This window comes from Nelumbo nucifera, chromosome 3 (genome assembly GCF_055504915.1).
Source record: "Nelumbo nucifera cultivar China Antique chromosome 3, China Antique-T2T, whole genome shotgun sequence".
Classification (NCBI taxonomy): domain Eukaryota; kingdom Viridiplantae; phylum Streptophyta; class Magnoliopsida; order Proteales; family Nelumbonaceae; genus Nelumbo; species Nelumbo nucifera.
Genome location: NC_142651.1, coordinates 19,822,135 through 19,847,498, shown reverse-complemented (window position 1 = coordinate 19,847,498; position 25,364 = coordinate 19,822,135). Strand labels below are relative to the sequence as shown.

Below are 25,364 nucleotides of genomic sequence, written 5' to 3'. Positions count from 1 at the left end.
TGACCAGGCGACCATCTGTCTCACTCTCTGTTCTCTCTCTCAGATTCTTCTTCTTCTTCTTCCCCAACGTCCTCCTCTTCTCTCTTAGTCTCAGCCACTCATCTCTCTCAATCTCTCATCTAATCTCAGTTTTAGTTTTGTTCACTCTTCTTCACTCTCAATCTTCAAAAGGAAGGTTTTTTCTTTTTCTTTTTAAATTTTCAGTGCATAAAAAACCAAAAAACTGAATCACGGTTAACCAGTTGACCGGTTACATCGGTTCGGTTAGATTTAAAACCGAACATGTCGGTTCGGTTTAGAAAAATACCCCACGGTTCGGTTAACCGAACCGTGAACACTCCTACTTGTAGCTAGCAACAATATGCTGATGTGACATTGAAAAACGCCTGTGTGATAGCTCAAGAAAAAAAAAAAAAAACATTTTCTAAGAAAACAACATGCCAACATATCACCATTTTCTCAAAAAAAATAAAAAACACCTCTTGGAAAATGGCATTGGTTGCAAACATGGTAAAAAAAGTTTAAAAATTAATATCGGTGGTGAATAGAGATGTTTGTTGATCAAGTTAAATGGTAAACCCACATTGACTCAATCCTATTGGGTTAGGGTTGAATCAACGCTAATCAAGTTTTGGGTCAGGTTTGGATCGATGCAAAATCCATGTTAAACCTGCTCCATCCCAAAAGTGAAGCACCCCGAAACCCCAACTCATTTTCGTCCAACCAACCTTTACAATACAAGATATAAAATCATCTCAAAGATCCTAGCAAATAGGCTCCAACCCCTAATGGAGTAGATAATTAGTAGGAACCAAAGTGCCTTCCTTTTAGGAAGACTGATTAATAACAACATATTCATTGCTCATGATTTAATTCACTTATTGAAAACTAGTAAGAACAAATCATGACACATGGCAATTAAAATTGATATGAGTAAGGCTTTTGATATGATGGAATGGTCCTTTCTTAAGACCATCCTCATTGAGCTCGGTTTTGGACCCAAATGGATTGGGTGGATTATGGAATGTATCTCTTCAGTTTCTTATATGGTAATCATAAATGGCTACCCAAGTGTTCAAATCATTCCCTCCAAAGGCCTCAAACAGGGAGACCCTCTTTCCCCTTACCTCTTCATGCTCTGTTTCTGAAATGCTCTAAAAGAAAATTCATACACTTGTCAATAATGGCCTCTTCTCAGGTATTACTCTTAATCGTATATGCCCTACTATTTCTCATTTGTTCTTTACAAATGACAACTTTTTAACGACTTCTTCGTTAAAGCATCTCTCCAAGAAGGGGCAATGTTGGTGGAGACAATTAAGGCTTATGGGGATGCTCTGGGCCAAGTGGTTAATTTTGCAAAATTAGAGAACTTTTTTGGTAAGAAAGTTCACCCATGGCTTAAGAGGGTGGTTGCAAGTGGTCTTCACTTCAAATTAGCTTCTAGACCCTCCAACTATTTGGGACTGCCAATTGAAGTTGAAAGATCAAAGACAATAGTCTTGTCCATTTTGGTGGATATAATTCACTTAAAATCCAGCTCCTGGTTGAATTCTTTCCTTTCCTCTGTAGGGAAGGAAGTCATTCTTAAGTTGGTCATTTCTGCTATCTCTTCCTATATCATGTCATGCTTCTTAATTCTTAAATGTATCTATGATAGAATTGTGAAGTTTTACCATGGTTTTCAAAATCAGTCCGGACCGGAAAAACTGGGCCATTTTACCCTAGAATTGTTATTTCGCCAAAAACCGCTGATTTAATTAGCAAACCACTAATCCGGGTGGTCAAACAGTTCGAACTGTTATAACCGTCCAACAGTTTTGGACATTTTTTTTGTTTTTTTTTTTTAAATGGGTCTTCTGTTTGATTCAAATGGTTGGACCGTTCGACCCAGGAACTGAACCCCTGACCGGTTCGTTGTCTAATTCGGTTTTAAAAACCTTGAGTTTTACAGACTTTTCTGGTGGGGGAAGACTTAGATTGGACACAACAAAGTTTATTGGCTTAATTGGAAACATATTTGCATGGATAAGTTGAATGGAGGGCTGGGCTTTAGGGATCCCCGCTTCCATAACCCAACCCTCCTTGCAAAGCTAGCTTGGAGGCTAACCTCAAGGGGAGGCTCTTTATGGGCACATGTGATTAGAGCCAAATACATTAAAAACAATAACTTTTTGGAAGATGACTTTAGAAAATTCTGATTCATGGGGTCGGGGTTTGAAAAGCATTCTTACAGGGAGAGAGGTTATTAAAAAAGCATATTGTTGGAATGTTAGTGTAGGACATTCAATCTCCATTTAGGATGACCCTTGGATCCCCACTTTAGATGAAGGAAGACTAATTGGACCTAGACCACCACGGCCTTCTCTGCAGATGGTTTTTGATCTCATTGACCATGAGAATAGATATTTGGAAGGCTGATCTTCTGAGATCCCTCTCTTCTAAGGATCTTGTAAATCACATTTGCAGGTAATCCTATTAGCTGAAAATCCTTAGCCAGATAGACTACTTTGGCTGCCTAGGTCCAAATGGTGTTTTCTCAATTAGATCAACTTATTTTGCATCCAAATCCTCTCAATAAGTCATTCCTAACATCACCAGAGTTTCAGTCATTAACAAATCAACTTGGAGCAAGGTTTGGTTTGCCCCTATATAGAGCAAAAGGTGAAATCTTTTATCTGGAAGTGCCTTAATGAGGGCATCGTTGTTAATGAAAACAAATCCAAAAGAGGACTAGTGAACTCAACTTTATGTCAAATTCCACCAATCCTTTAGTTCTTGGTGTACTTTTTGGAGCTCTACATAAGGACCATTGCCACCTTTTTAACCCTCTGGAAAACCTGGAAATCGAGGAACAATATTGTTTTTAATCATGTATAAGCTGCTAACTCTCTAGCTAATGACATTACTATGCTGAACAGGATGGTGAAAGATGAAGTGGAAGTTCTACTTCAAAACTCCAACTGGTTCACCCAAATTTCTAATTTGCTCTCAGTAGTGATTTCTTTTGGTCTCCTCGTTTTGGTACAGTAAAAGTCAACATTGATGGAGGTTTTTTTGTGTTTGGCTAAAGCTAGTTATGGAGCTCTAATTCGTGATAGCCTCGGATGTTTCTAAGTTGCTTGTTTTGGGCCATGTTTTGCTTCCTCTCCTCTCTAGGCTGAAGTGTTTGGTTTAAGTGTAGTTCTGTCTTGTGGATATTCTATCATTGAGATTGGAATTGACAACCTTAGTTTGGTTAATGTGCCAATTATAAGAGCGGCTATCGGTGCTGATGCTTTATTTTTGTTTAGAGACATTGCTGAATTGTCAAAGGGGTGCCTTGTTTTATTCTCTTATGTTAAGAAAAGTTGTGCAATGGTGCTGTTTAGGGTTGTTCACAAAGTCATAAAAACTAACTAAACCGATCGAATCGGTCTGATTCGACCCGATTTGATCGGTTTTGAAAAAATTAAATAAGTTCCGGTTTAAGAATTGTATAACCCGATCTTTTTGGTTTGATTGTGGTTTATGATGTTATAAACCAAATTGAAACCGACCCGACCGATGTGTCAATGTTTCATATCTGTATTTACCATCTTCCTTATGACATTGGGCCCACGGGGTTCCACCGTATCAACTTGTCTTACGACACATAAGCTATAAGTCTCCGCATGTGTTTCCGGTTTCCCAATGTTAATTATGGCGCCGGGTCCCACTAGGTCCCATCAAGTCAATTTTACCTCAAAACTTGTCATTTCTTTTTTTATGCCCAAAACTTGTCAATTGCACTTTACCAAACAACCGATTCAATTATTAAATATAAAAATGTATTTTCTATTAAATTATTTTATTTAAAAAAATATATTATTGCACCACTACAAGTCTACATCTCCTTCTTAGTCGGCACCAATTTAGTTTCATCATCATCTTATTCTTCTCTCCACCTTAGGTACATGACAATATCTCCAACACAAAATTATTAATAATTCATAAATAGTTTTTGAATAAAAATATAAATGGGCAGTTATTTTGAATAGTTATAAGTGAATAGTTTATTAACTATTATCAGTGGACAGTTTTTGGAGTGAGAATAAAAAATATATATTCCTTTTTTTATGTCTGTTGTATGTTGTTTAAACAAGGAGTAAAAATGTTTAATGAAAATTTAGAAAATGGGTTTATTCATTCTTTTATTAGTAGTATAGATATAATAATTTTTTCCTTCTTTTCATGTCATTGTTCACCTTTTCTCCTTTCCTATTTTGTTCTATCACCATAATCTCCTTTTGCTATTGCCATAAGTCGCTCCATTTCTCTTCTTCCCTTCACCTTCGTTGATCGAAGAAATACAATAGGCCATGCATGGTGGAATATTGGCAAGCACGGAGGAGTTCCCTCATGAAGAAAGAGATTGGATTTAGTTCGATTAATCAATTAAATCGAACAAAATGCATTCAAAATCCGTTTAAATAGACAAGCTAAGGTTCAAAATATTGATATGCTCGATATGCTGGTAAGGGCGTATCGGGTGAATTGATACTATTTTTTATTTTATTTTTTCTGAAACTAATTCAGAGAGGCTGATTTAGGACTCCTTCACCCCCTGAACCGGTCAAACCCCTGATACAACCACTATAGAAGTATACTGAAGGAGTCCCGGAATGATACATATCGGCCGATGTGTCAATACTTTAAACTTTAAGAAGTCTAACTACTTAAAGGTGTTTGTGGAAGATTGCCCTGACAGGTTATCGGCTTTGGTCCAAGCTGACTTACCATAAATCTTTCGTCCTTGTTATTGGCCCTTTGGTGTCTTTATTTCTGTAGTTTCCTGGGTTTGTTACTAGTTTCTTTTCGTGGCTATGACCTCTTTTATTGGAAAATTTTTTGATTCAAAAAAAAAAAAGAAAAAGATTCTTGATTGGGTTGACTTGGCATGGTTGCAGGTTGAGCCAAACAACTGTCAAACTCGATCCGTTGACATCCCCATTGATTTAGGGATGTGAAATAGAACTGGTTAATCGGGTAACCGAACCCACCCCATCCCGTCAACTTGTTCTGAGTCTAGTATATTTGTCAAGTGATTTTTATCTATTTTTATTAATTTTACTTTAATTAAATATTTGTATATGTATACTAGGGATATTTGCATTGGTTTTGGTTAACTGATCAAAATTAATTTAATTATATAATGTCAATTTATATTTTTATCCTTGTATAACACTGTATAACAAATACCTTTACACTATCCAACCCATTCACATTGTACATCCCACATCCCACATCCCACATTCATCATTTGGTTTATAAGGATTATTAGGCATGCATACCAAAATACTGGAGCTAATCAATTAATAATCAGATCCAATGGAATTTATACAATTAGCACCTAGAATCTGATCGATATTTCTTTGGTATTGGGTCCCTGTTGTTTATGTGGCATCGTTTTGTTTTTTCTTTGATAGGTAAAGAAAACTAAATACTAACAAAAGGAAACAAGATGTTTAATACAAGAGGGAGGGCTGTCCCAAGTAACAATATCTCTGTAAATTTCACAAATGAGAATGGTTCAAGAAGGGATTTGATACGATACTAACATTCCTATTACAGGTATCCCAGGATACAGAAGGGAAAACGGAAAATCTCCCCCAACAACCTATGCTATTGAGAGAGTTTTTGAGAATGCTACATTATTATGAGAGTGAGTAAATTTGTAATTACTCCCTAATTTATTTTGACAAAAAAAAAAAAAGAGAAACATGAGCGTGAATGGGTGAATCAATGCAAACGTGCCCAATTCAAAAATTCTCTCAACAGCATAAGCTGTTAGCCCCCAACAGTCAAAGTTATCCTCCAAAAATTCTGTTATTGACTTGGCATCAGAGAATTAGAATCCAATTCTGATGTCTTTCTTTAGGCTTAATTTGAAAAGAGTACAAATACAAATACATATAAAATACATAGTTTTGCATTTTACATATTTGTATTTCTTCTCCTTCCAACTGAGCCATAGCCAAATCCAAAGCAGAGTAAATTACAAAAAATTCTGCTATCATAGACATCATAAATTCACAATATTATGTGAGAAGCTCTCAATTTCCTCTATTCGCATGGCATTCCCGTTTTCACCTTTAACTAGGTATTTTGAGACATATTAGGTGAACAAGAGTATTTACTGAAAGCAAAAACACTACAAACATTCTGAAAACATATGCATCCAATTGCACCTTGGGAACATCTCCCATGAATAATTTATCACACATCTCCCATGAATAATTTATCACACATAATGTACAGTTAGATGCCATGCTCTCAAAATTTTCATTTTCAGGATATTTGGGCTCCATGTTATCATCACCTATCCATTACTTTTTAATTTTCTCTTTTAGCTAAAAAAATGATCTACTATGGCAAACCAGTCAGTCGAACCAGTGTTTTCAGGATATATGGGCTTCATTTTTAAGATATTCCCAGTGTTTTTAACCCGATGTTGACCTAGTCGGTCGAATCGTTTGAACTGTCACCCAGTCAAGATTTTGGGTCTGGTTCAGTCAAGACATGTCAGACAGTAAAAAACTGTTTGATCCGGCTGATTCAACCGTTGACTGGTTCAATCTGGTCACCGGGTTTTGGGTTGCACACAATGTATACAAATTTTCGGAAGCCACAACTTTGTACTCTGATGTCCGATTGTGGTGATTTTATTTTTAAATTTTGGGTAACTTTTCGAGATCTATGCATCCCAAGGGGGCTGTAGGCGTAGAGGTGTAAAACGGGTCGTGCCTTGGTCTAGACCGGGCCAAAGCTATTTATTTAAAAAATTTGAAAAAAACTTAAAATTTTTATTTTATATGAATTTTGATGTATACAATTGCTTATATATACAATAATTAAATAAATTAGTATAATAAAATTGAAAAAAAATTATTTATTTTATTAATATATTACATACTATATATTATTATATAATTATAATTTATATAAATATATTATATATTATATTTAAATATATATAAAACATATATAAATAATATATATGGGCCGTGTTGGGGGCCCGCTCAGTCATATAGTGCCGGCCTGGCCCACAGACCTAAAACCCCAGGCCTAGCATAGCCCATACAATTGTGCCTGGCCGGTCCAAAGTCGAGCTGGGTCGTGTCGGGTTGTGGGCGGCACGACCTGATTTACACCTCTACATAGGCACCTTGCCCCGTTATTTTCACAAAAAACCCCTTTTGGCCTTAAATTGTAATTTTAATATTTTTTATAAATAAAAAAAAATTAAGAATTGAGTTAGAAATATAAATTAAATAGAAAAAATACATATAACCTATCTAAAACATATTTATACATTTTTTATTGATAAAATATATATTTGTACACATATATGCATATATACATACATATATATGATGACATGGCATGGTATGAACTGTTCGACCAAGCCGGTCGAACTGGTGACCCATAACCCAGAGGCAAAAACGGTTTAGTTTCGGGGTCGGTTTTTAAAACATTAATGTAAACAGTCTCAGCATGGGGAAACTTGGGCTGGGTTAGGTCATCCCTAGGAATGGCAACGGGGCGGGGCAGGGGTGTGGAAATCCCCATCCCCGTCCCCGTCCTCGCTAACGGGGACAAGGTTATCCCCATCCCCATCCCTGCAGGGATCCCCATTCCCCATGATTTTTTATAATGTTAACCATTTTATTTTTGTTTTTTATTTTATTTATAAATAAAAATAAAATAATTAAAAATTACAAAGATTCAAATATTCAACCGTGTTTTTAAAAATATTAATATATAGATATATGTATACACGTATACATATATAACGTATGCATACATATATACATATATTAGTGGGGATCCCACAGGGTGGGGAGTACTCTCTCTGTCCCTACTAACAGGGATAGAAATTTCCCCATCCCCATCCCCACAGGGAGAAAATCATCCCCACCTCATTTAGGGAGAATCCTTACAAAGATAAAAAAAATGAGAAAAATTGTCATTCCTAATCATCCCCAACCTAAACTGAATTATTGAACTCCCAAACCAAATCCTAAGCCAGACGGATGACTTTTGATCAGGTTTAGGTTGACCTGGCTTCATTTTATTTTAAAATCTCCTTATTCCTTAGACTTAAGATTGATGGATTAAGGCCACACTAGCATTATAATAATTATGATGATTTGAAGTATTATAATTTATAATCTCATCATGCTAGAAATTTTTTGATTTTAAACTTACAATTGTTGATCCATATGTGGATACGTATATTGATGCATGCATAATTACATGCATACATGCACAAATATGCACATGTGCATATATTCATATATTAATATGATATTTACTCATACGTACTGATACAAAGACATAATGGGATGGAGTTGGATTAGGTTGCCCAAGACATCAATCGTAACCCAACCTCAAATCAAATTGGATTCATATTTTTCAATCATAATCTTAAACGTAACACAAACTTCAATCAAACCCAAATCCCCATCTTAAATCCAATGGAGGGTATGTAGAATCAATAAGTCGTAATTTTAGGGAAAACTAGTAATACATTTAAGAAGAGGTTTAGAAATATAAATATGGATCATATACAAAGTTTTGCATTGGTATTTGCATTCTTGGCAAATGGAACATAGGCTGCATTTGGAAAAGATGCAAATAAGTGTGAATGTAAATATGTAGAGTGTAAAACGGTTGATATAAATTGTAAAATTAGGTTAATTTTGTATAACAAATTTATCTTCTTACCAAACAACCTTTTAGCTGTAATGGATGCAAACATGAATTCCAATAAAATATATGTTTTTTTTATCAAAAGCCCACTTGAATTCAAATTTACTTCTTTTTTATTGATGTATTTTTACATCTTATTATCAATATAAATATGCATTGATCTATCATTTGTCAATACATAAATGTAGTATTGCCAAATACAAATAAAAATAAACCAGAATGCAAATTTACCCTAAACCAGAATTTACACTCCATTTGCATTATTTACAAACGCAGCGTAGAAACATCTTCTATATTTGAGTGTTACCATTAATGTGGAGAGGTTCTCTCGTGGGAGCAGTAGCACTCGTGTATTTCTCAACTATTATTACTTTTCCATGTTAATCACTTAAGCTAAGTTAGGAAATGATTTGTAGACTTATATAAGAAACATGATTCACTTTTCATTCATTGTTTCACGTGTGGCTAACCAAAACAGGTCCAAATATTTTTTTCCCTATGAAATGGATAGAAAGTTTACTAAAGTTATTGGAAGTCTATGATAGGGGAAGGACATGAAGGCTGATTCTTTGACCAATTAAACCGCCAACCTGAATGCTTATAAGTTTTTCTAATATCATGTACTTTTCGCATTATACTTGAAATTTAATTTTTTCTGTTAAGGTTTCTCTAGTAATAAAGACATTACGTTTTTACCTTTCATCAACTTGTGGCTGTAGTTTAGTGGTAAGAATTCTACGTTGTGGCCGTAGAGACCTGGGCTCGAATCCCAGCAGCCACAATTGTCCTGTATTTTGGTTTTTCAGTTTTTTAAGATTTTAAACCAAACAGGTCGGTGTGAGGCGCCCCTGTGTGAGGAGCAGATCCGGTCTCGTCTCACACCTACTTCTTACTTCTTACACACACTAGATAGACGATAGAGATCAATTAGCTCTTTCGATCAAACAAACAAAGCACATCGTTACATCAGAATCGTGCATATCGAATTTTTCATATTCCTTGTTTATCAGTTAAAACCCTCGAAGAAGTATAAGAAGTATAGAAACCCTTTCCTCGATTCCATTGAACCCTTCCTCTGCTACAAGCGTCAAACCTACAATCTCTTACTTCGGAGTTCGGAGGCTTCTCAGCTGAGCTCAGAGCGACAGAGAGATGGGGAGCGATAGTGAGACAGAGAAATCACAAAAGGAGAGGAAGAAGTTGCTGGCACTCGCTCCCATAGCGAAACCGCTTGCAGGGAAGAAGCTGTGCAAGAGAACTCTCAAGCTGGTCAGAAGAGGCATGGACTGCTTACTTCAATGCTTTGTGTCTCTGGTTTTCCTTTAATGCCCTTTCTTTTCTTTCGGTTGGTGGCGGAAACTCTGCGTTGGGTTCATTGTTCATGCATTTTTGTAATCGATCACTGGAGTTATTCTTTCGCACTTCCCTGTAATTAAATTAAATCGTTGGTTTTATTTAATTTTCTGCATCACGAGGAAAAAGAAGTTACTTTCTTCACCTTAGTCATGTCTTTCCTCTATTATATCTTGTTATTTAACTATCTCTTTTGTCTAATGAAAATATGGGGCTTAAAAAACATACTCGTCTTTGATGGTATAGACGTATAGTGCTGGATTTATTCTTTTCTTTTCTTTTTTTTTTTTTTTGACATGTAAGCTTCTGTTTTCTTGGGTTATTTTCTTTGTTTATACACTTCCAATTTGATGTAACAATGATTCATTGAGTATATATTTTCCCTTTGGAGCAACCCTGATACCAGGTTTTGGTTTCCCGGAATTATTCTTAATCTGCTAACTGAGAGTTCCACCTTCCTTGGTTATTTGTTGTGAGTTGTAACTGTTCTGGTTTTTTTTTCCCTCCATTTTCAGCTTCTGAATCTAAATGCGTGAAGAGAGGAGTTAAGGAGGTGGTTAAGAGTATTCGGCGCGGTAACAAAGGGTATGCCTTATTATATTGCCGGAATAATTTCTTTTCGAATTTTGTTTTCTAACAGTCAAGTGCCTTCTTTGTTTCAATGGTTAATGCGAAAATTGCTAAACATATTAATACTATGTATAAGTGACAATCAAGATGGTTCTCAACCAACGCGCGCTGAACCGCAATCACCATGTATTGTAGAGTCTTTTCATTTTGTTACTAATGGACCGTATGGAATGCCGCTAGATATCCAATTTTTGATATTCCCTGTATACCCAAATTTTGTTTTTACCTTATTTCTTTGTTTGATTGGTAATTTACTGGATATTTTGTTGTCAATCCTAATTGAATTTTGAAAATTTAAAACCAAACAATGTGATCCACAGTTCATACATGCTAATCTATATGAAATACGTAAGTCTGTGGATGTCCCTATGGTTCATGGCAACATGACCCCTTGCATTGTTGGGAATATGATTGAACCTTGTATTAGTTATAGTGCCTAAACAAAAGAACCATCTTGTGGAGACCCATGTCTATCACTTCTTCTCAAATAGCTTGGCTTTTGGGTCAAAGCAAGGCATGGGTGCTACACCAAGAGCTTTATGTTGAAGCCACCCTTTGAACGTGGCCACCAGAAGAAGGATAAGGATAAGTGGATGAACTGAATGACTTATTGCTTTGTCTTTTAGGGAAAAAATAGTTAAATAATAAATATTTGTGGTTATAATAATCAACCCAATTTCAGTTCCAGCCATTAAGGACAGGGGTTCATAACCTACTTAATAACTTGTCCACTGAAGATAAAGGAATAAGTAATTGGTTATCTTTCCTGAGAAATTTGTTCTGCTTTCCATGTCCAGGTTCCTGATTCTCAGGTTCTGCATGGTTATCTTGGAAAGATATTGAAGCCAGTAATATTTCATAGAGTCACAATTTATAAAATTAATGTAGCATAGATGAGGTTATTGGTGAAATGCTGTGAAATATTAGAAGCTAGGAGCAAACAACATGAGAACTTTAATCAGATCTTTTTCCTAATCAATATAGGCAGTATATAATTATGTAAATATTAGTAGGTACTTATGAATGCATATTGTATAGAGAGGGGACCGATTCATTTTATTCATCAAAAAAAAAAGGGGAGAACAACTCATTTTGAATTTTTCCACCAAAACTTAGAATTTGCATTATAAAAAATAATTTTCTTTGTTGTATATAGAGACATAGACTCATATGTTTTGGCCATCCTCAATAAGTCATCTACAAATTTAGACTTATACTTAAGGATTATCAAATCTGCTTGGCCTGCATTGCCCTGCCTGCCTGGCCCACTTCTGAAAACTCAGGCTTGCAAAGCCTGACCTGGCACATGCGCGCACGCACACAGGTGGGCAAGCCTGGATGCCTGGCTTGGCCCACATGTAGCCAGGCCCAGGCATGTATTTTCAGGTTAGGGTTGTGAGTGGGTCAGTGGGACCAGGCCCAGGCAGCTCAAAATGCTGTTGTAACTTTATAAAAACCTGGCTTGGCCCATGATCATTCCTACTTGTATTGCATGAAAGCTAGATAAACAAACACGTAAAACAAACTCAAATAAATAGTAATTTTGTTTTTATTCTGGTTCTGGGCCTTCTGGCAACTTAAAATTCCAAAGCTTTCTAGTGGTGCCTCCTCCCAGCTTAGCCACATGGTAAGGTGACATGCTGGATTTAGACTGTTTATCTGATAAGTGATTTTCTGAAAGTGGAGTTTGCTTTCAGTGTCAGTCTATATTTATGATCTACTGGACTTCTACCACATATGACAGTAAAATTTTGTTATACATTCTCATAAAAGGTGAGAAAGAACCTTTGTCATATCATGTGGCTTAGGGCATCTAACAGCAAAATGGTTAAATACTTTACTCTTTCACAAAAAAGGTAGATCAGCAAATAAATTTAGCCTTTATGGATTGCTATTCTGCCTCCAAATGCAAGGCAACTGGTATAGAAGCTCCTCCCAACAGGCCATCCAGAGAATTTTCCCATTGTATGTAATATGATTGAATAGTTCAATTATATCTTAATTATTTGCTTAGCTAGATATGAAAAACTGTATACAATATTGTCTTAAGATCCTTACAACTTGCGGTGCTTAATTGTTTGTAGTTCAATTTTATTTCTTTTCAAGAGATTTGATGTTCTTTATATAGGTGGAATTTTTAAAATCAGTTTTTTCCATGATATTTCATTGTGAAATTGAAAAAAAAAAGCTAACTCTTTTTTGAATACAATTTACATGCTGATCTATATTGTCTTATTAGAAATAATACAATGAATTTAAAATGCCATTCAGTAGTGAAATATAACTTAATGCTCGGTAGCACATATAATCGTATTTTAAATTCTTACATCGTTAGTTGTTTTCTATCTTTGGTGTAGCTGCAAATCTGTAATCATTATTCAAATTGGCTTTGGTTTTTGCATTAGTGATCCTTTTCCACTTTGCATTTTGCAATACATGTACTAGTATTTAAGTTTTAACAGCTTTTATATGCATTTGTGTATCGCAGGAGCAATTCCATGTTTATTGCTTGCAACCCTTTATTGTCAGTATAATATTACTACACTATCATGCTGGAACATTTTCACCTAGAATATTTAAGATTAACATGTTAATGGTGTGTTCTAGCACCTCTCTTACCTGCCAAACAGCATAACAAATTAACAATTAATATTTTTATGGTGGGTTGTCTTATACTTCTAAGTTTCCAATTAGCATTTTGTCTTGTCCAGCATATCTTTTAGAAATAATTGAAATTTCTAGACATCCCTGAGTTTATGGAATATGGATATCAATTATTTGAAAATAGTACTTGATCTGAAAGACTTACTGATAAGAAATGAATATACTTCACCAATGAAAGAAAAAGAAATATGATGACTTCTGATCAACAGAAACATGATGCTCTCTCCTTGTTCTGGTTCAATTCCTTGCTTGCTGCTGACCCAGTTATCAAAATGGTTCCTTGGCACCCCTTCAAATGGGAGGTGCGGGATCAAGCCTGTGGAATTGCGGGCTCTCTGTGGTATGGCCAGTGGGCCTCACACGCACCCTGCTCTGCCCCACCCCAATTTCCCTGTCCTGTAATGTGCAGTGTGAAATTCCCAAAATAATGTCAGTTCTTTGCTTAACAATGGTTTTTTTTTTTTTTGTTTTTTAACTTTCACCATATTCTTATGCGATGATGTAAGTGACTTTGTTTCTAGCCTTATTTTTATTTGCTTGGATCCGCTCCGCTTTGTAGATTGAAATATCGGTGTATCTTAAGCTTTTAAAGTTCATACCTGGGCGTTTCTTTGTAATATTTTATCATTCTATCCCAACCATTCGGCTCTCTTAACTGTTTGAAATGTTTTTGTTTGTTGAATGGCAGTTTATGCGTCATAGCAGGAAACATTTCTCCTATTGATGTTATCACACATGTTCCAATCTTATGTGAAGAAGCTGATATTCCATATGTATATGTTCCCTCAAAAGAGGTAAGTTGGAACATTCATCTGCCATCTCTTTATATTCTCTTTTGCACTGAGAAGTGAGAACCCATATCTGCTAAATTGCAAATTTCCAAGGCATAAATACATTATGCCTTTATTGCTACCCCCAAAGTACAGGGTGGTAATTTGTAATTTACCCTAAAATATAATTTCTTTATGCCTTGGTGACACCTGTTACTGCATCTACTGGGTTCCTCTGAAACTGTTTAATCAGTGGTTTATGTAATAGATGACACAATTTAATGTAATGGTCCTAATGGATAATAATTGGGCATGATGTGTAATCTATCAAATGGACCTCAATGTCCAAATTGTGTGCTCTCCTAACTTTTATGTGTATTATTTAGGCACCAAGTTCTACTTGATTTGGCTGCTTAGTTTTTTTTTTTTGGGCATATAGTTCTGGCCGATGCTCATTTGGGTGGTGATCCTCCAGCCAGTCTTGATGTGTGCGTTGATGCACTAGTGGGCCATGCTTATGGCAATTGATGTTCTACAAAAGTTTCCCTATGTTTTCTCCTTCCCCCAGCCCCCTCTTTTGTAAACTGTGCCACTTGCAGATATTTAGTCTTTTTGTCTATACTTTTATCCATGCTGCATCTCTAAGTTCACTTTTCTTGCTGTATTTCTCTTGTTTTGTTTTTAACCAACGTATATGCATTGTAATTTTTCATTTCATCTTGCCTAGCAGTTTGTCTCTTTTCAAATCTTTTTTCTCTCCTGAGTAAGATACACTGTTCATCTTACATTATTGCACACAACCTCAGGGGATAAAGATTCTGCCTTTTAAATAATCATGAAGAAAAATCAATTAACCTGTTGGTTTTTAGTAGTTAGCTTGTTAATTTCAACAACCGATGGCTTGATCTATGCTTGTTACTTTTTCTTTCTAGTTTTCTAAATTTTCAACATAAAATATATTCCGTTTCAGCACATTCTTTCAGGAAGTACATGGGTATGATTCAATAGTGGTTAATAGTAAAATAATCATGTCAAATTATGTGGATCTCCTTGTTTTCTCTGCACACAACACATACACATGGTTGTAGGCTCAAGCTTTAGTCCTTGCTTATTTTTGTACTTCAAAATGTCGGTCCTGGCAGCATCTTTTCCTCTCCTTTCTATCGTCCAATCTAAATTTTTGTTTTAAATATTATTATTATTATTACTTTTTAAATTTCAGGATCTTGCCACTGCGGGAGCAACCAAGAGGCCTACATGCTGTGTTTTGGTGTTAACCAAGCCCACCAAGGGGGAACTGGGCCAGGAGGAACAAGAAAAATTGAAGGCGGATTATGAGCAAGTTGTATCAGATGTCTCTGAACTCACATCATCTCTTTTTTGAAGAATAAACCGGACTGGTCCAGTTGTCTATTAATGCTTTTTTCTACAGATTGTAGTTCATTGTAATTTACCTTTTATATGGTGTCATGTCTCTTTTGATGATTATGCTATATCTCTTTGCTAAATTCGAACTTTAGTCCCAACTACATGAATACTGTCCTTCCATGGTGTCAAACATGATACATTTTAAATTGGTTTTGGGTGTGATGGGGGGATCCAAACTCCAAAGCAGGCCCTCGCTTTACCCATGCGACCACATTCACAAGAGACTTGTGATGTTATTTAAAGAGTTCAATCAAAATAGGCTTTTGGTAGATAGAATCTTTTTGGTTTTTCGTCTTTTGGGTGAGGAATAAAACTAAGGTGCGCAATTCGTTGTTAATCTTTAAAGTATGATAAGTGTAAGTCTCGCAAATATTCTTGTCTGAAGCGTTCTTTTCTTTAATATGCACTTCTATCATTATGTACTCTAAATTCCAGAGTTGCCTATGGATGATGGTATTTTACATTTATGATAATAAACTGGAATTTTGTAGTACACATTGAGCTTTTTGAGTCAGGCTTTTTCGTTTGGCCTCACAAGTCACAACCAAACACCATTGCGGATCATGGCCATAGAGATTCAAGGCAGAGGTGGGAGTGGGATACTGGGACCTCTTCCTATCGACAGGCTATTGATGAGTTCTTGTTCATCTATCTTTGCGCCTTACGGTTCAAAAGGAAACAACACGAGGGAAAGGGGAGAAAGGTGATATTATTTAGCAATTAAGTTCTTGGGATTGGTGTTGGAGGCAATTATTTGGGGTTTCATGGTTCTTATAGTCTGTCTGATTTAGAAAAAAATAAGAATGGGAATTGGAATAAGCTGAAATGAGATTTTATTATCAATGGAGGAGTAATTGACTATTCCCTCAAATGGGGGAATGTCATTCTACTAAGGATGTGAATGGGATTCCAATTCCGTCTAACGAAACAGTTGAAATTGGAATGACCCATTCTGGTTCTGATTCTAAACCCCTATTCCCAGGAACAAAACGAGCCCTTGGTTATGTTGATTGAAAATCAAGGTAGGGCTCAAAACCAAATTCAGAAGTGGGAAGATCATAGATTATGCAGTCATGCGACCACATTCACAAGTCTCTTGTCATTTTCGTTCAATGGATGTTGAAATATCAATTGAAGGCCATGTTCTCTGTACACCAGAATAGCTAGCGGCCATCGGTAGAACCCATTGTTCCTTTTGTTTCCCCTGTTGTTCCTCTTTGCTCCAGTGATACGAAATGGTACGAGTATGTGGTTCTAACTGTTTTCATTCTCTGGCAAATGGACTGCTGCTCAAAGCAGAATAAGACCACTCAGCAATGAGGAAGTTGGATCTCAGTGTCACTGGACCAAGCCTGCCTGCATAAGAACAAGTTGTCACTAATTGAAGTTTTGGTTGGCAAACTGACCATCTTATCTTAAAACGAATGAAGTACATGGATTTTCTTATTGGACTCACTTTTACATTTTAAAATTTTAATCCCTGTGAAACAGTTCGAATTTAGGTAACAAGAAGATGGGACAACTGATATTCTTACAGTTAGTATGACAAAAGAAAATCAACTAGTGATACTTGGCAGCTGGTCCCTAGCTAACTTCTCAAAATGTTCAGATCTATTTATAGCTGCTTGGGTGGAAAGGGAAGGTGGGGTGGGGTGGGGGACCAGAAGCCAGCTAAACATGACCAGTAGAGACTGAAACCAACATCACCATCATCAAGGGAGAAAACAGAGCTATGAGTGATCCATGATTTCCATTAGCATCCTCAACAGTTCTACTTTAAATCAGGCTGCTGTCCTAATCAGTTTGTGCTGACACAAACGTGGTTTTGTGCACCAACCAGCTTAAATTCATGTACTGGTGTCGGTAGGTTGATCAAGTAATTAAAACAGAAGATGGATATATAAACCCGTTTAAGCAAATGTTGTTGTCTGTGAGAAACATGCCTATTTGCTGCATAAAGTTTGTCGATGTTGTCTGTATTTAGATTGATGTACAGAGCCATTAGTTGATTTACTGTGTAAAGCTAAGCTAGTGATCATCTTGCAACCTAACAGTAGATTTAGCGAGTGGTTCTGTCTTTCATTATTATTTGGTTCTTTTAATCTGTTGGGTGATTTTTTGTCCTAGAGTTAAAGAAGATTTTGGCAATACCTCTAAAGAAGATGTTAAATCAGGCTGTTGAAAGAACAATTTTCATGCATATGGAGGTGGTTAAGCCAGCTTCTGAATGCTGAATGGCCTTCAATTGAGAGACAAAGGTTCTGCTTAGAAGGTGGCACTAAGAAGTAAAGATAAAGAAAGGAAGCACAAAAGACTTTCTTCCTGGTCATTGCTGAAACAAAATGAGGAATGACTGGGGTGTAAAGAGAAGAGAGGGGTACCTGACACATGGACCAAATTATTCATGTGGAAAGAGTTTTGTGATAAAGTGAAGTAAAGAGCTGATTGGGGGTCTTTTCATGGCGTTCACCATCATCTGTTACAGAGGGATGGGCGGGACCCATGTCCCCAGGGCAAATTTCCTTCATATCATGTTGGGTACCATGATTGTGTTTGAGGCTTTGAGCTGCTGTTGGGCATTGGAATAATCAACTTTTGCATTACAAACATTCTAAAAATACTCTCTCTCTCTCCACCTTTTTTAATGTTGTATTAGGAAATTATAGTGAATTTAACGGCCGTGTTTCCACCACAAAAAAGAAGGTGCATATATTCTATCTTTGCTTTTAAAAAGACTACTAAAATTCAACTTCCCAAACAAGACCAAAGAAATCCTCTTGTTTAGGCCACTAAGAAGCATATTTTGCATTTGCAAAGTGATTCCTCTACTAATTTTCTATCTAGCTTATTTGTGAAGTCAAGAGGTTTAGTTAAGATGGTTTTATTTCCTATGTAATAGGAGATTCATCAAGCACTAAGATAAACCCTTCTGATCATTGTCCTATCTATGAAACTCATTGGTTGGCCATTGCCATCAGATCTACGAGGTGGGTCCATCTCAAAGTCTTAAAGACATGGAACTTGAAAAGAAAGAACAGAAAAGGAAGGGAAAAAAAGAAGGATGAAAAACATAAAAGACAACGGAGGTATAAAGACAATCCCTTGTATAAAAGTACAAAAGAATAGGATGGGGGAGGGAAGGGGAATTCTTGGGTGGAGTGGGTAGTGAGATTGAGAGACAAGGTGGGGTCCAGCATTGTCAACTAGTTTGGATGCTTTATTATGTCGCCTTTAGGGTTCACCGCAAGGCCACAGATCATGTGGGTTTGTACTAATTATCAAACAGAGAAGTAGCCCTTTTATCCCCCTTCAATCCCACAAATTGATAAAAGAATAATTATTTCCTACTCATTTGGCCATCAGTCCATCACCAGTGCATGTGTATTCATCAGGAATTCAGGATCATGGTCAATTTCTTCACTACATTTCTTTGACTCTCTTTTGGCTCCAAACCCCATCACATGTGTCTGTGTGTGTGCGCGTGTCGGGTTCTAAAACAGTCCGGCCTGCCAGTTCTGTTCAAGTGGAAGAGGGTTTGGACCATCTTTTGATGGTCCTCAGTTGTGGCTCAGTGGATCTTTTGGCGAGAATACAGAATTGTGGGTTGTGAATACATCTAAAACCCAGTTCATAGACTGTTGTATATTTTGATTTCTAAAACCCAAATCAGATTTTTGTTTAGGGAAAAGGAAATAATAACTCAGTCTGACCAAAGAAAGGAAATATTAACTCGATCGGACCGATGCCTAACTAGTTACATATTCATGTGTGCAACAGGGATGACCCAATAAGGAAGAATAAAACTTGAAGCTAAGCAAAGCAAAGCAAAGAGCATAAAAATATTTGGAAAAATGGTCTGGAGCGCCGAGTCCTACGAGCAACTCAGATGAATTACCGAGTCCAACTCCAAGTGCCAGCAGTCAATTCAAGACAATTCCAATTGGACAAGAGCCCAGTCGCCCACCACCACTTCACCCACTGAGTTAAAACAGTGCTACATGAATGGCAGATAATTGAACCCCACCCCACTTTTTATTGTACACGCAAATGTAGGTAGGGATCCTTAGTTCTTTACTTTCATATAATCTTTCTTAGGTTGAAAGCAGTCAGTCTTCTTAAAAAATGCAATTATTGTTTGTTATTCAGTAATGAAGGAAAGAAGGGTAAAAACAAGTAAAGAAGAAGGGGAAAGGACATGACTCAATGAGATCCAGCTAAGGGAAAGGAAAGAGAATAATAGAACCATATTTTGATTGAACATTCCAAGGTTTAGGTTCTAAGAATCCACACAATAAATGGTTCATTGTTTGTTGTTTTTATCAAGAAAGAGACCATACAATATAATGGAGTGGCCAAACCCATTACCCTTCAATCACTGCCTTGGCAACAGCTATAGTATTAGTAAATTTTGAATGACTACGAAGGAGTGAAGGACACCCCTGATATTTTTGGTAACTGAATTTGCTAATAAATACTAGTTATTAATTTATATAACTGAATTCTAGCGCATTTGTGGAATTCATTGATTATCAGTTCTTAATCAGACACTAAGAAATGCTTGTGCAGAGAGAGGGAGAAAGAGAGAGAGAGGAGTGGGGGAGGGGGTGGCAGCTTTTGCTTTTAAAAGTTTTTCCTCTTTGATTAGGTTAGGGAGGAGGTTGTCTGCTGATTGTACAGACTCTGGTCGTGCTTATGGAGGTTGTGGAATCAATAAAGCAAACCCAATTACAAGTACCCAACCCATGTAAAAAAAGAAAAAGAACCAAATTATTTAACGCAACAATGATCTCATGAAGAACTATTGCCTCACCAATCTCGAGCCCAACCCTCGAGATTCCAACATTTTTTAATTCTTACTAAAGAGAGAATTTGGGACTCTAATGAATGGCAAAACTCAGAGAATGTTGGATTCCCATTGGAGAAGCAGAGTATACCATCTCTCTCTCTTCTTGACTGTTATCTCCTCCATGGACCATGGTAACTCTATTTTTATTTCATTATTCCTTATTTAATAATCCAAGAAAACTCAAAATCTCAAATATACTCTCACTTTAAAAATCATATAAAGCTCAAACTAAAACCCAAAGCTCACAGAGTACTCATATTTAGGCCGTTAGAATTGACTAATCATCAAAGAATTTTGTCCCCGATTTCTTAATTATAATTTCTAAATCCTGGTTAATACTTCTTTTTCTTGACTTTAAATCCTGGAGTGGAAAAGAGTTAGAAAATTCTATTTTTTTTCCACCGTTTTCTAGGCAAATTCATGATTGAAACACTAGGAATTTTCCAATTCTCTCCTTCTCTTTTGAATTTATCTAGAAATTGTCTGTTGTCTGTTCAAGTTTCTTAGCTTTTATATATTCTTTTCTTTTCTTGCCGCACCAGAGTAGTAGGCATGTTTGTTTTCTCTTTGCTACCAAAGCTCTGGTCTTTATCTCGGGTCTGACAACAGGGTGTGAGTTAAGAGTGGTTTCCTAGCATGGGAAGCATGAGGCGTTGTTGTTGTTGGATTCTGATGTAAACCTTACCTAATACGAGAGGGATCCATTTCAGGTTTTGTTTTGTTTTGTTAACTTCTCCGTATCTTCACTGGAAGCAGGTTTTGGCACCTGGTATCTGGTTTATAGATCTCAAGTTCAATGGGAAACAAGAGGAGGAATGCTGTTCTTTGCCTTGTGCTTCTGTTCTGGTTCTACACTCCTTCAAGTGGATTGCTCTCTCCGAAGGGTGTTAATTTTGAAGGTAATCTGTTATTTCTCAGCTTATATCTTACCAGAGAAGTGAGAAATGGAGAGTTATAAAGTGGGTTTCTTTGTTTCAGTGCAAGCACTAATGGGTATAAAAGCCTCTCTGGTGGATCCTCGTGGTGCTCTTAGTAATTGGGATGGAGATTCCGTCGACCCATGTAGCTGGGCCATGGTCACTTGTTCTCCCGAGAGTCTGGTGATTGAACTGTAAGTTATTGTGTGCTGTGACATGTTAAGAACGTAGCATTGATTGTCCGACTTCCATTGCACCTCTTTTAATGAAAGTGTACGAAACAAATTGCTGCATTTATGAAAGAAAATATATGAATGAAACAGATTTTTTTGAAGTTTCCATGTGGGCTTGTTGCAGAGGGGCTCCGAGTCAGAGCTTATCTGGTACTCTTTCTCCAAGTATAGGGAACTTGACAAATCTCCAGATGTTGTAAGTTTCCAGAGAGAAATGTATTTTGAAGTTCTTACAGAGAATGAGTTTTCTGATTTTGGGTTTCTTGTGGAATGTTTTGCAGGGTCTTTCAGAACAACAACATCTCGGGACCGATTCCCCCAGAGCTTGGGAAGCTCTCAAAACTTAGCTCTCTCGACCTTTCTAATAACTTCTTTACTGGTCAAGTTCCCGCTTCACTAGGCCACATGAAAAGTCTCCAATACCTGTAAGTACTAGTAGGAAAACTGATGAACTGAAATGACTTTTTTTTTTTCCTCAAGTTTGGTTCTGGGTCTTCAACTTCTCTTCATCTTTAGATCTGATGATGGGTTTTGAATTGGAACCAGGAGGCTTAATAATAACAATCTCTCTGGAGCATTTCCTTCTTCTTTGGGCAATATGACCCAACTTGCATTTCTGTAAGTCTCTCTCTCTCTCTCTCTACACACACACACACTAGAAAAAAAAAAAAAAGATAAATAAGTGGCATTTGTATCTGAAGAAGGTTTCTGGGTTTGGCCACACCGCAGGGACTTGTCTTACAATAATTTGAGTGGCCCTGTTCCCAAGTTTCCTGCACGAACATTCAAGTAAGTTGTTGCTAAGTTCTTTCTTTCTTCTCCAATGGAGAACAGCTTATCTTATGCCTTTTACCCTTCCAATAAAGAACATTTTCTGAACTTACTCCTATTCTCTATTTTTTTTAATCTTTCATTGTTGCAGCATTGTAGGAAACCCTCTAATCTGCACAACAGGCTCAGAGCAGTACTGCTACGGAACGATGCCTATGCCAATTTCCTTCAATTTGAGTAGTTCAGAAAGTATGGGCTGTTAACTTGATGGCCTGTTGAAAGTTTATTTGTTTTCAAATTTCTGTTTCTAAAATTAGATCCTACACTAAAATTGGGAAGCTGTTTATTTATGAATCTGTAGATTGAATCTGTTATCAGTTCTTTTCCTTTTTAACTTATTTTGGTTTATCTTTAATTTTTGTTTCATGATTGTTGTGCTTTTCCTATTCTGAATTTTAATACACGCCTTATAGAAGTAATTTTCTTATATGCTTCAGAAATTTAAGGTTCTAGTTTAAAAGTTCATCCTGGTTTTCATTACTTTGTCACAACAGTTCTGCTTATCCATCCTTGAACTGTCATGACCTCTATTTCTCTATACTTCTCTAGGTGTCCAACCTTCAGGAAGACCAAGAAGTCACAAAGTGGCCCTTGCTTTTGGGTCAAGCCTAGGCTGTGTCTGTCTGCTCATTCTTGGATTGGGATTTCTTTGGTGGAGGCAAAAGCACAACCAACAGATATTCTTTGATGTTAATGGTTAGTAAAGAAAAACTGAAATAGCATTACCAGTAATATGAACTGGCTGGTCCTCTCATCTTACAAAAGTTCAATCTCTTCCAAAATTTCAGAGCAACATCATGAGGAAGTTTGCCTTGGAAACTTGAAGAGGTTCCAATTCAGGGAGCTTCAGATTGCGACAAACAACTTCAGTAGCAAAAATATACTTGGAAAGGGTGGCTTTGGGATTGTCTACAAAGGGTGTCTCCAAGATGGGACCATTGTGGCTGTAAAGAGGCTCAAGGATGGAAATGCCATAGGAGGGGAGATTCAATTTCAGACGGAAGTTGAGATGATAAGCCTAGCAGTACACCGCAATCTGCTAAGACTCTATGGGTTTTGTATGACAGCCACAGAGAGGCTTCTTGTTTACCCTTACATGTCCAATGGGAGTGTGGCTACCCGTCTCAAAGGTGAAGAAATCTTCAATATGTAAAAAATTCTCTTCTTTGATATCTAATTGAATTCTGGATACCATAATTGTATTGCATCTTAAACTTGTTTTCCTTCTACAGGAAAGCCAGCATTGGATTGGGCCACCAGGAAGAGAATAGCCTTGGGGGCTGCAAGGGGTCTATTATACCTTCATGAGCAGTGTGATCCAAAGATAATTCACAGGGATGTGAAGGCTGCCAACATATTACTTGATGACTACTGTGAGGCTGTGGTAGGGGATTTTGGGTTGGCAAAGCTTTTGGATCACAGGGATTCACATGTCACCACAGCTGTGAGGGGAACTGTGGGGCATATAGCCCCTGAGTATCTCTCCACAGGCCAGTCCTCAGAGAAAACAGATGTGTTTGGGTTTGGGATTCTCCTCCTTGAACTAATTACAGGTCAGAGAGCTCTGGACTTTGGCAAGGCTGCAAACCAGAAAGGAGCTATGCTTGATTGGGTAAACATTAAGAACAGTATAGATATATTCCTACTAACCTCGTATATTTGAACGGATTCATGTATTCAAAACTTATTTGGGTGGCTTCTTTGGTCATGATCACAGGTAAAAAAGATTCACCAGGAAAAGAAGCTTGATGCTCTTGTTGACAAGGATATGAAAAACAACTATGACCGAGTCGAGCTTGAGGAAATGGTTCAAGTGGCTCTCTTATGCACTCAGTACCTTCCAGGACACAGACCGAAGATGTCTGAAGTTGTTCGAATGCTTGAAGGTGATGGGCTTGCTGAGAGATGGGAAGCTTCCCAGAGAGCTGAAGCAACCAAATGCAAACCCCACGAGTTTTCCTCGTCAGAACGGTACTCTGATCTCACAGATGACTCTTCTTTACTTGTCCAAGCAATGGAGCTCTCAGGCCCAAGGTGAATTACTTTGAAAAAGAAGAAATAAAACAGAACAGAAAGACAAAGGAAGAATCCCATCATTAAAACTACACAAAAGAATCCAGAGGCTGTTCAAAAGAATCTGGCCTCCATCAAAAGAGTTTTGTTGTATAGTAATATTAGTATATCAGAGCACTGGATGGTTATGATGTTAATTCCCGAATCCTGGCTGTACAGAATTTGATTTTGAGATACTGACATTAATTGTAACGAGTGTTCCATGCCCTCCCAGTTGAGTGAGAATCTCAATTGGGGGATGTCCATTTAGGATCATGAGGTTGTGGGAATAATGTTCTTGACAATGGTTTTTCTTTTGTTTTCTTAAAATTTTAATAAAAGACATAAAAAAGATATTATAATTATGGGTATGGATTAGAGAGTATGTACTTCGTACCTTAAACATGAATTCCATCTTCAAGTTTATTAAAGTTTAAACGCAATTATCTATATTCAGTACTAGTTACAGAAGAGACCATCCTCAGAAATTTCCTTTCCAACTTGTTCCAGGCTTCCAGCTTTGTCTATTCTTTCAAATTTCAAACACTCACCATAAATTCTGGCCGTAGCCATATAATGTTGTGAGGGGCGTCTTTGTTAGACTGATACCGACTGATCACAGTTGATGGGGATGTGTCAGGGACTCGTCATGGGAAAGCTCCAATTTGCTGTCATTATCTTCCCAAGGATCTTTTCTGCTTGTCGCCCCTAAAATTAAATTAAGGAAACCAGAACGTTCCATGAACCATGAAATTTTACTGCCTTCGTTATAGTCACGAAAATAGGCGTACGGTTTCAATTTACCAAAAAGGGAACAAAAGAAATGAACTCATTCTTGGAATCCATGAATGGCTCCATTTCTGTTCTTATTAACACAATTGTAATTAACGAAACTGTTAATTCTGCC

At 36.9% G+C, this 25,364-nt stretch overlaps 2 protein-coding genes and 1 non-coding gene across 4 annotated transcripts; all 3 read left to right on the top strand.

Moving 5' to 3' along the window:
* The first annotated feature begins 9,442 nt into the window (after positions 1-9,442).
* TRNAH-GUG (transfer RNA histidin (anticodon GUG)) lies at positions 9,443-9,514 on the top strand. Its single transcript has one exon. It is a non-coding gene; the product is annotated as a tRNA-His (tRNA).
* Positions 9,515-9,722: 208 nt separating this feature from the next.
* Positions 9,723-15,676, top strand: LOC104600514 (H/ACA ribonucleoprotein complex subunit 2-like protein). Its single transcript, XM_010263495.3, has 4 exons — positions 9,723-10,012; positions 10,602-10,671; positions 14,069-14,174; positions 15,373-15,676. The coding sequence occupies exons 1-4, from the start codon at positions 9,886-9,888 to the stop codon at positions 15,532-15,534; spliced, it is 465 nt and encodes a 154-aa protein (XP_010261797.1). The 5' UTR covers positions 9,723-9,885; the 3' UTR covers positions 15,535-15,676.
* A 4,755-nt stretch (positions 15,677-20,431) lies between these two features.
* On the top strand, positions 20,432-24,828 carry LOC104600502 (protein CLAVATA3 INSENSITIVE RECEPTOR KINASE 5-like). 2 transcript variants are annotated; one of them, XM_010263474.3, is made up of 12 exons: positions 20,432-20,555; positions 21,181-21,323; positions 21,403-21,535; positions 21,699-21,770; positions 21,856-21,999; positions 22,121-22,192; positions 22,304-22,363; positions 22,497-22,594; positions 22,955-23,101; positions 23,194-23,535; positions 23,638-24,017; positions 24,123-24,828. In XM_010263474.3, the coding sequence occupies exons 2-12, from the start codon at positions 21,221-21,223 to the stop codon at positions 24,441-24,443; spliced, it is 1,872 nt and encodes a 623-aa protein (XP_010261776.1). In that variant the 5' UTR covers positions 20,432-20,555; positions 21,181-21,220; the 3' UTR covers positions 24,444-24,828. The 2 variants fall into 2 exon arrangements, with proteins under 2 accessions (XP_010261776.1, XP_010261784.1); XM_010263482.3 differs by lacking the exons at positions 20,432-20,555; positions 21,181-21,323 and having other exon boundaries at positions 21,397-21,535; positions 21,665-21,770.
* The last annotated feature ends 536 nt before the right edge of the window (positions 24,829-25,364 follow it).

Bases quoted from the DNA above. Each gene is read 5' to 3' on its own strand.
- LOC104600502 (XM_010263474.3), top strand. From the start codon at position 21,221: ATGGGAAACAAGAGGAGGAATGCTGTTCTTTGCCTTGTGCTTCTGTTC. The intron at 21,536-21,698 runs GTAAGTTATTGT...GGCTTGTTGCAG, and splicing joins GAGAGTCTGGTGATTGAACT to AGGGGCTCCGAGTCAGAGCT. The intron at 23,102-23,193 runs GTTAGTAAAGAA...CCAAAATTTCAG, and splicing joins GATATTCTTTGATGTTAATG to AGCAACATCATGAGGAAGTT.
- LOC104600514 (XM_010263495.3), top strand. From the start codon at position 9,886: ATGGGGAGCGATAGTGAGACAGAGAAATCACAAAAGGAGAGGAAGAAG. The intron at 10,013-10,601 runs GCATGGACTGCT...CTCCATTTTCAG, and splicing joins TCTCAAGCTGGTCAGAAGAG to CTTCTGAATCTAAATGCGTG. The intron at 10,672-14,068 runs GTATGCCTTATT...GTTGAATGGCAG, and splicing joins ATTCGGCGCGGTAACAAAGG to TTTATGCGTCATAGCAGGAA.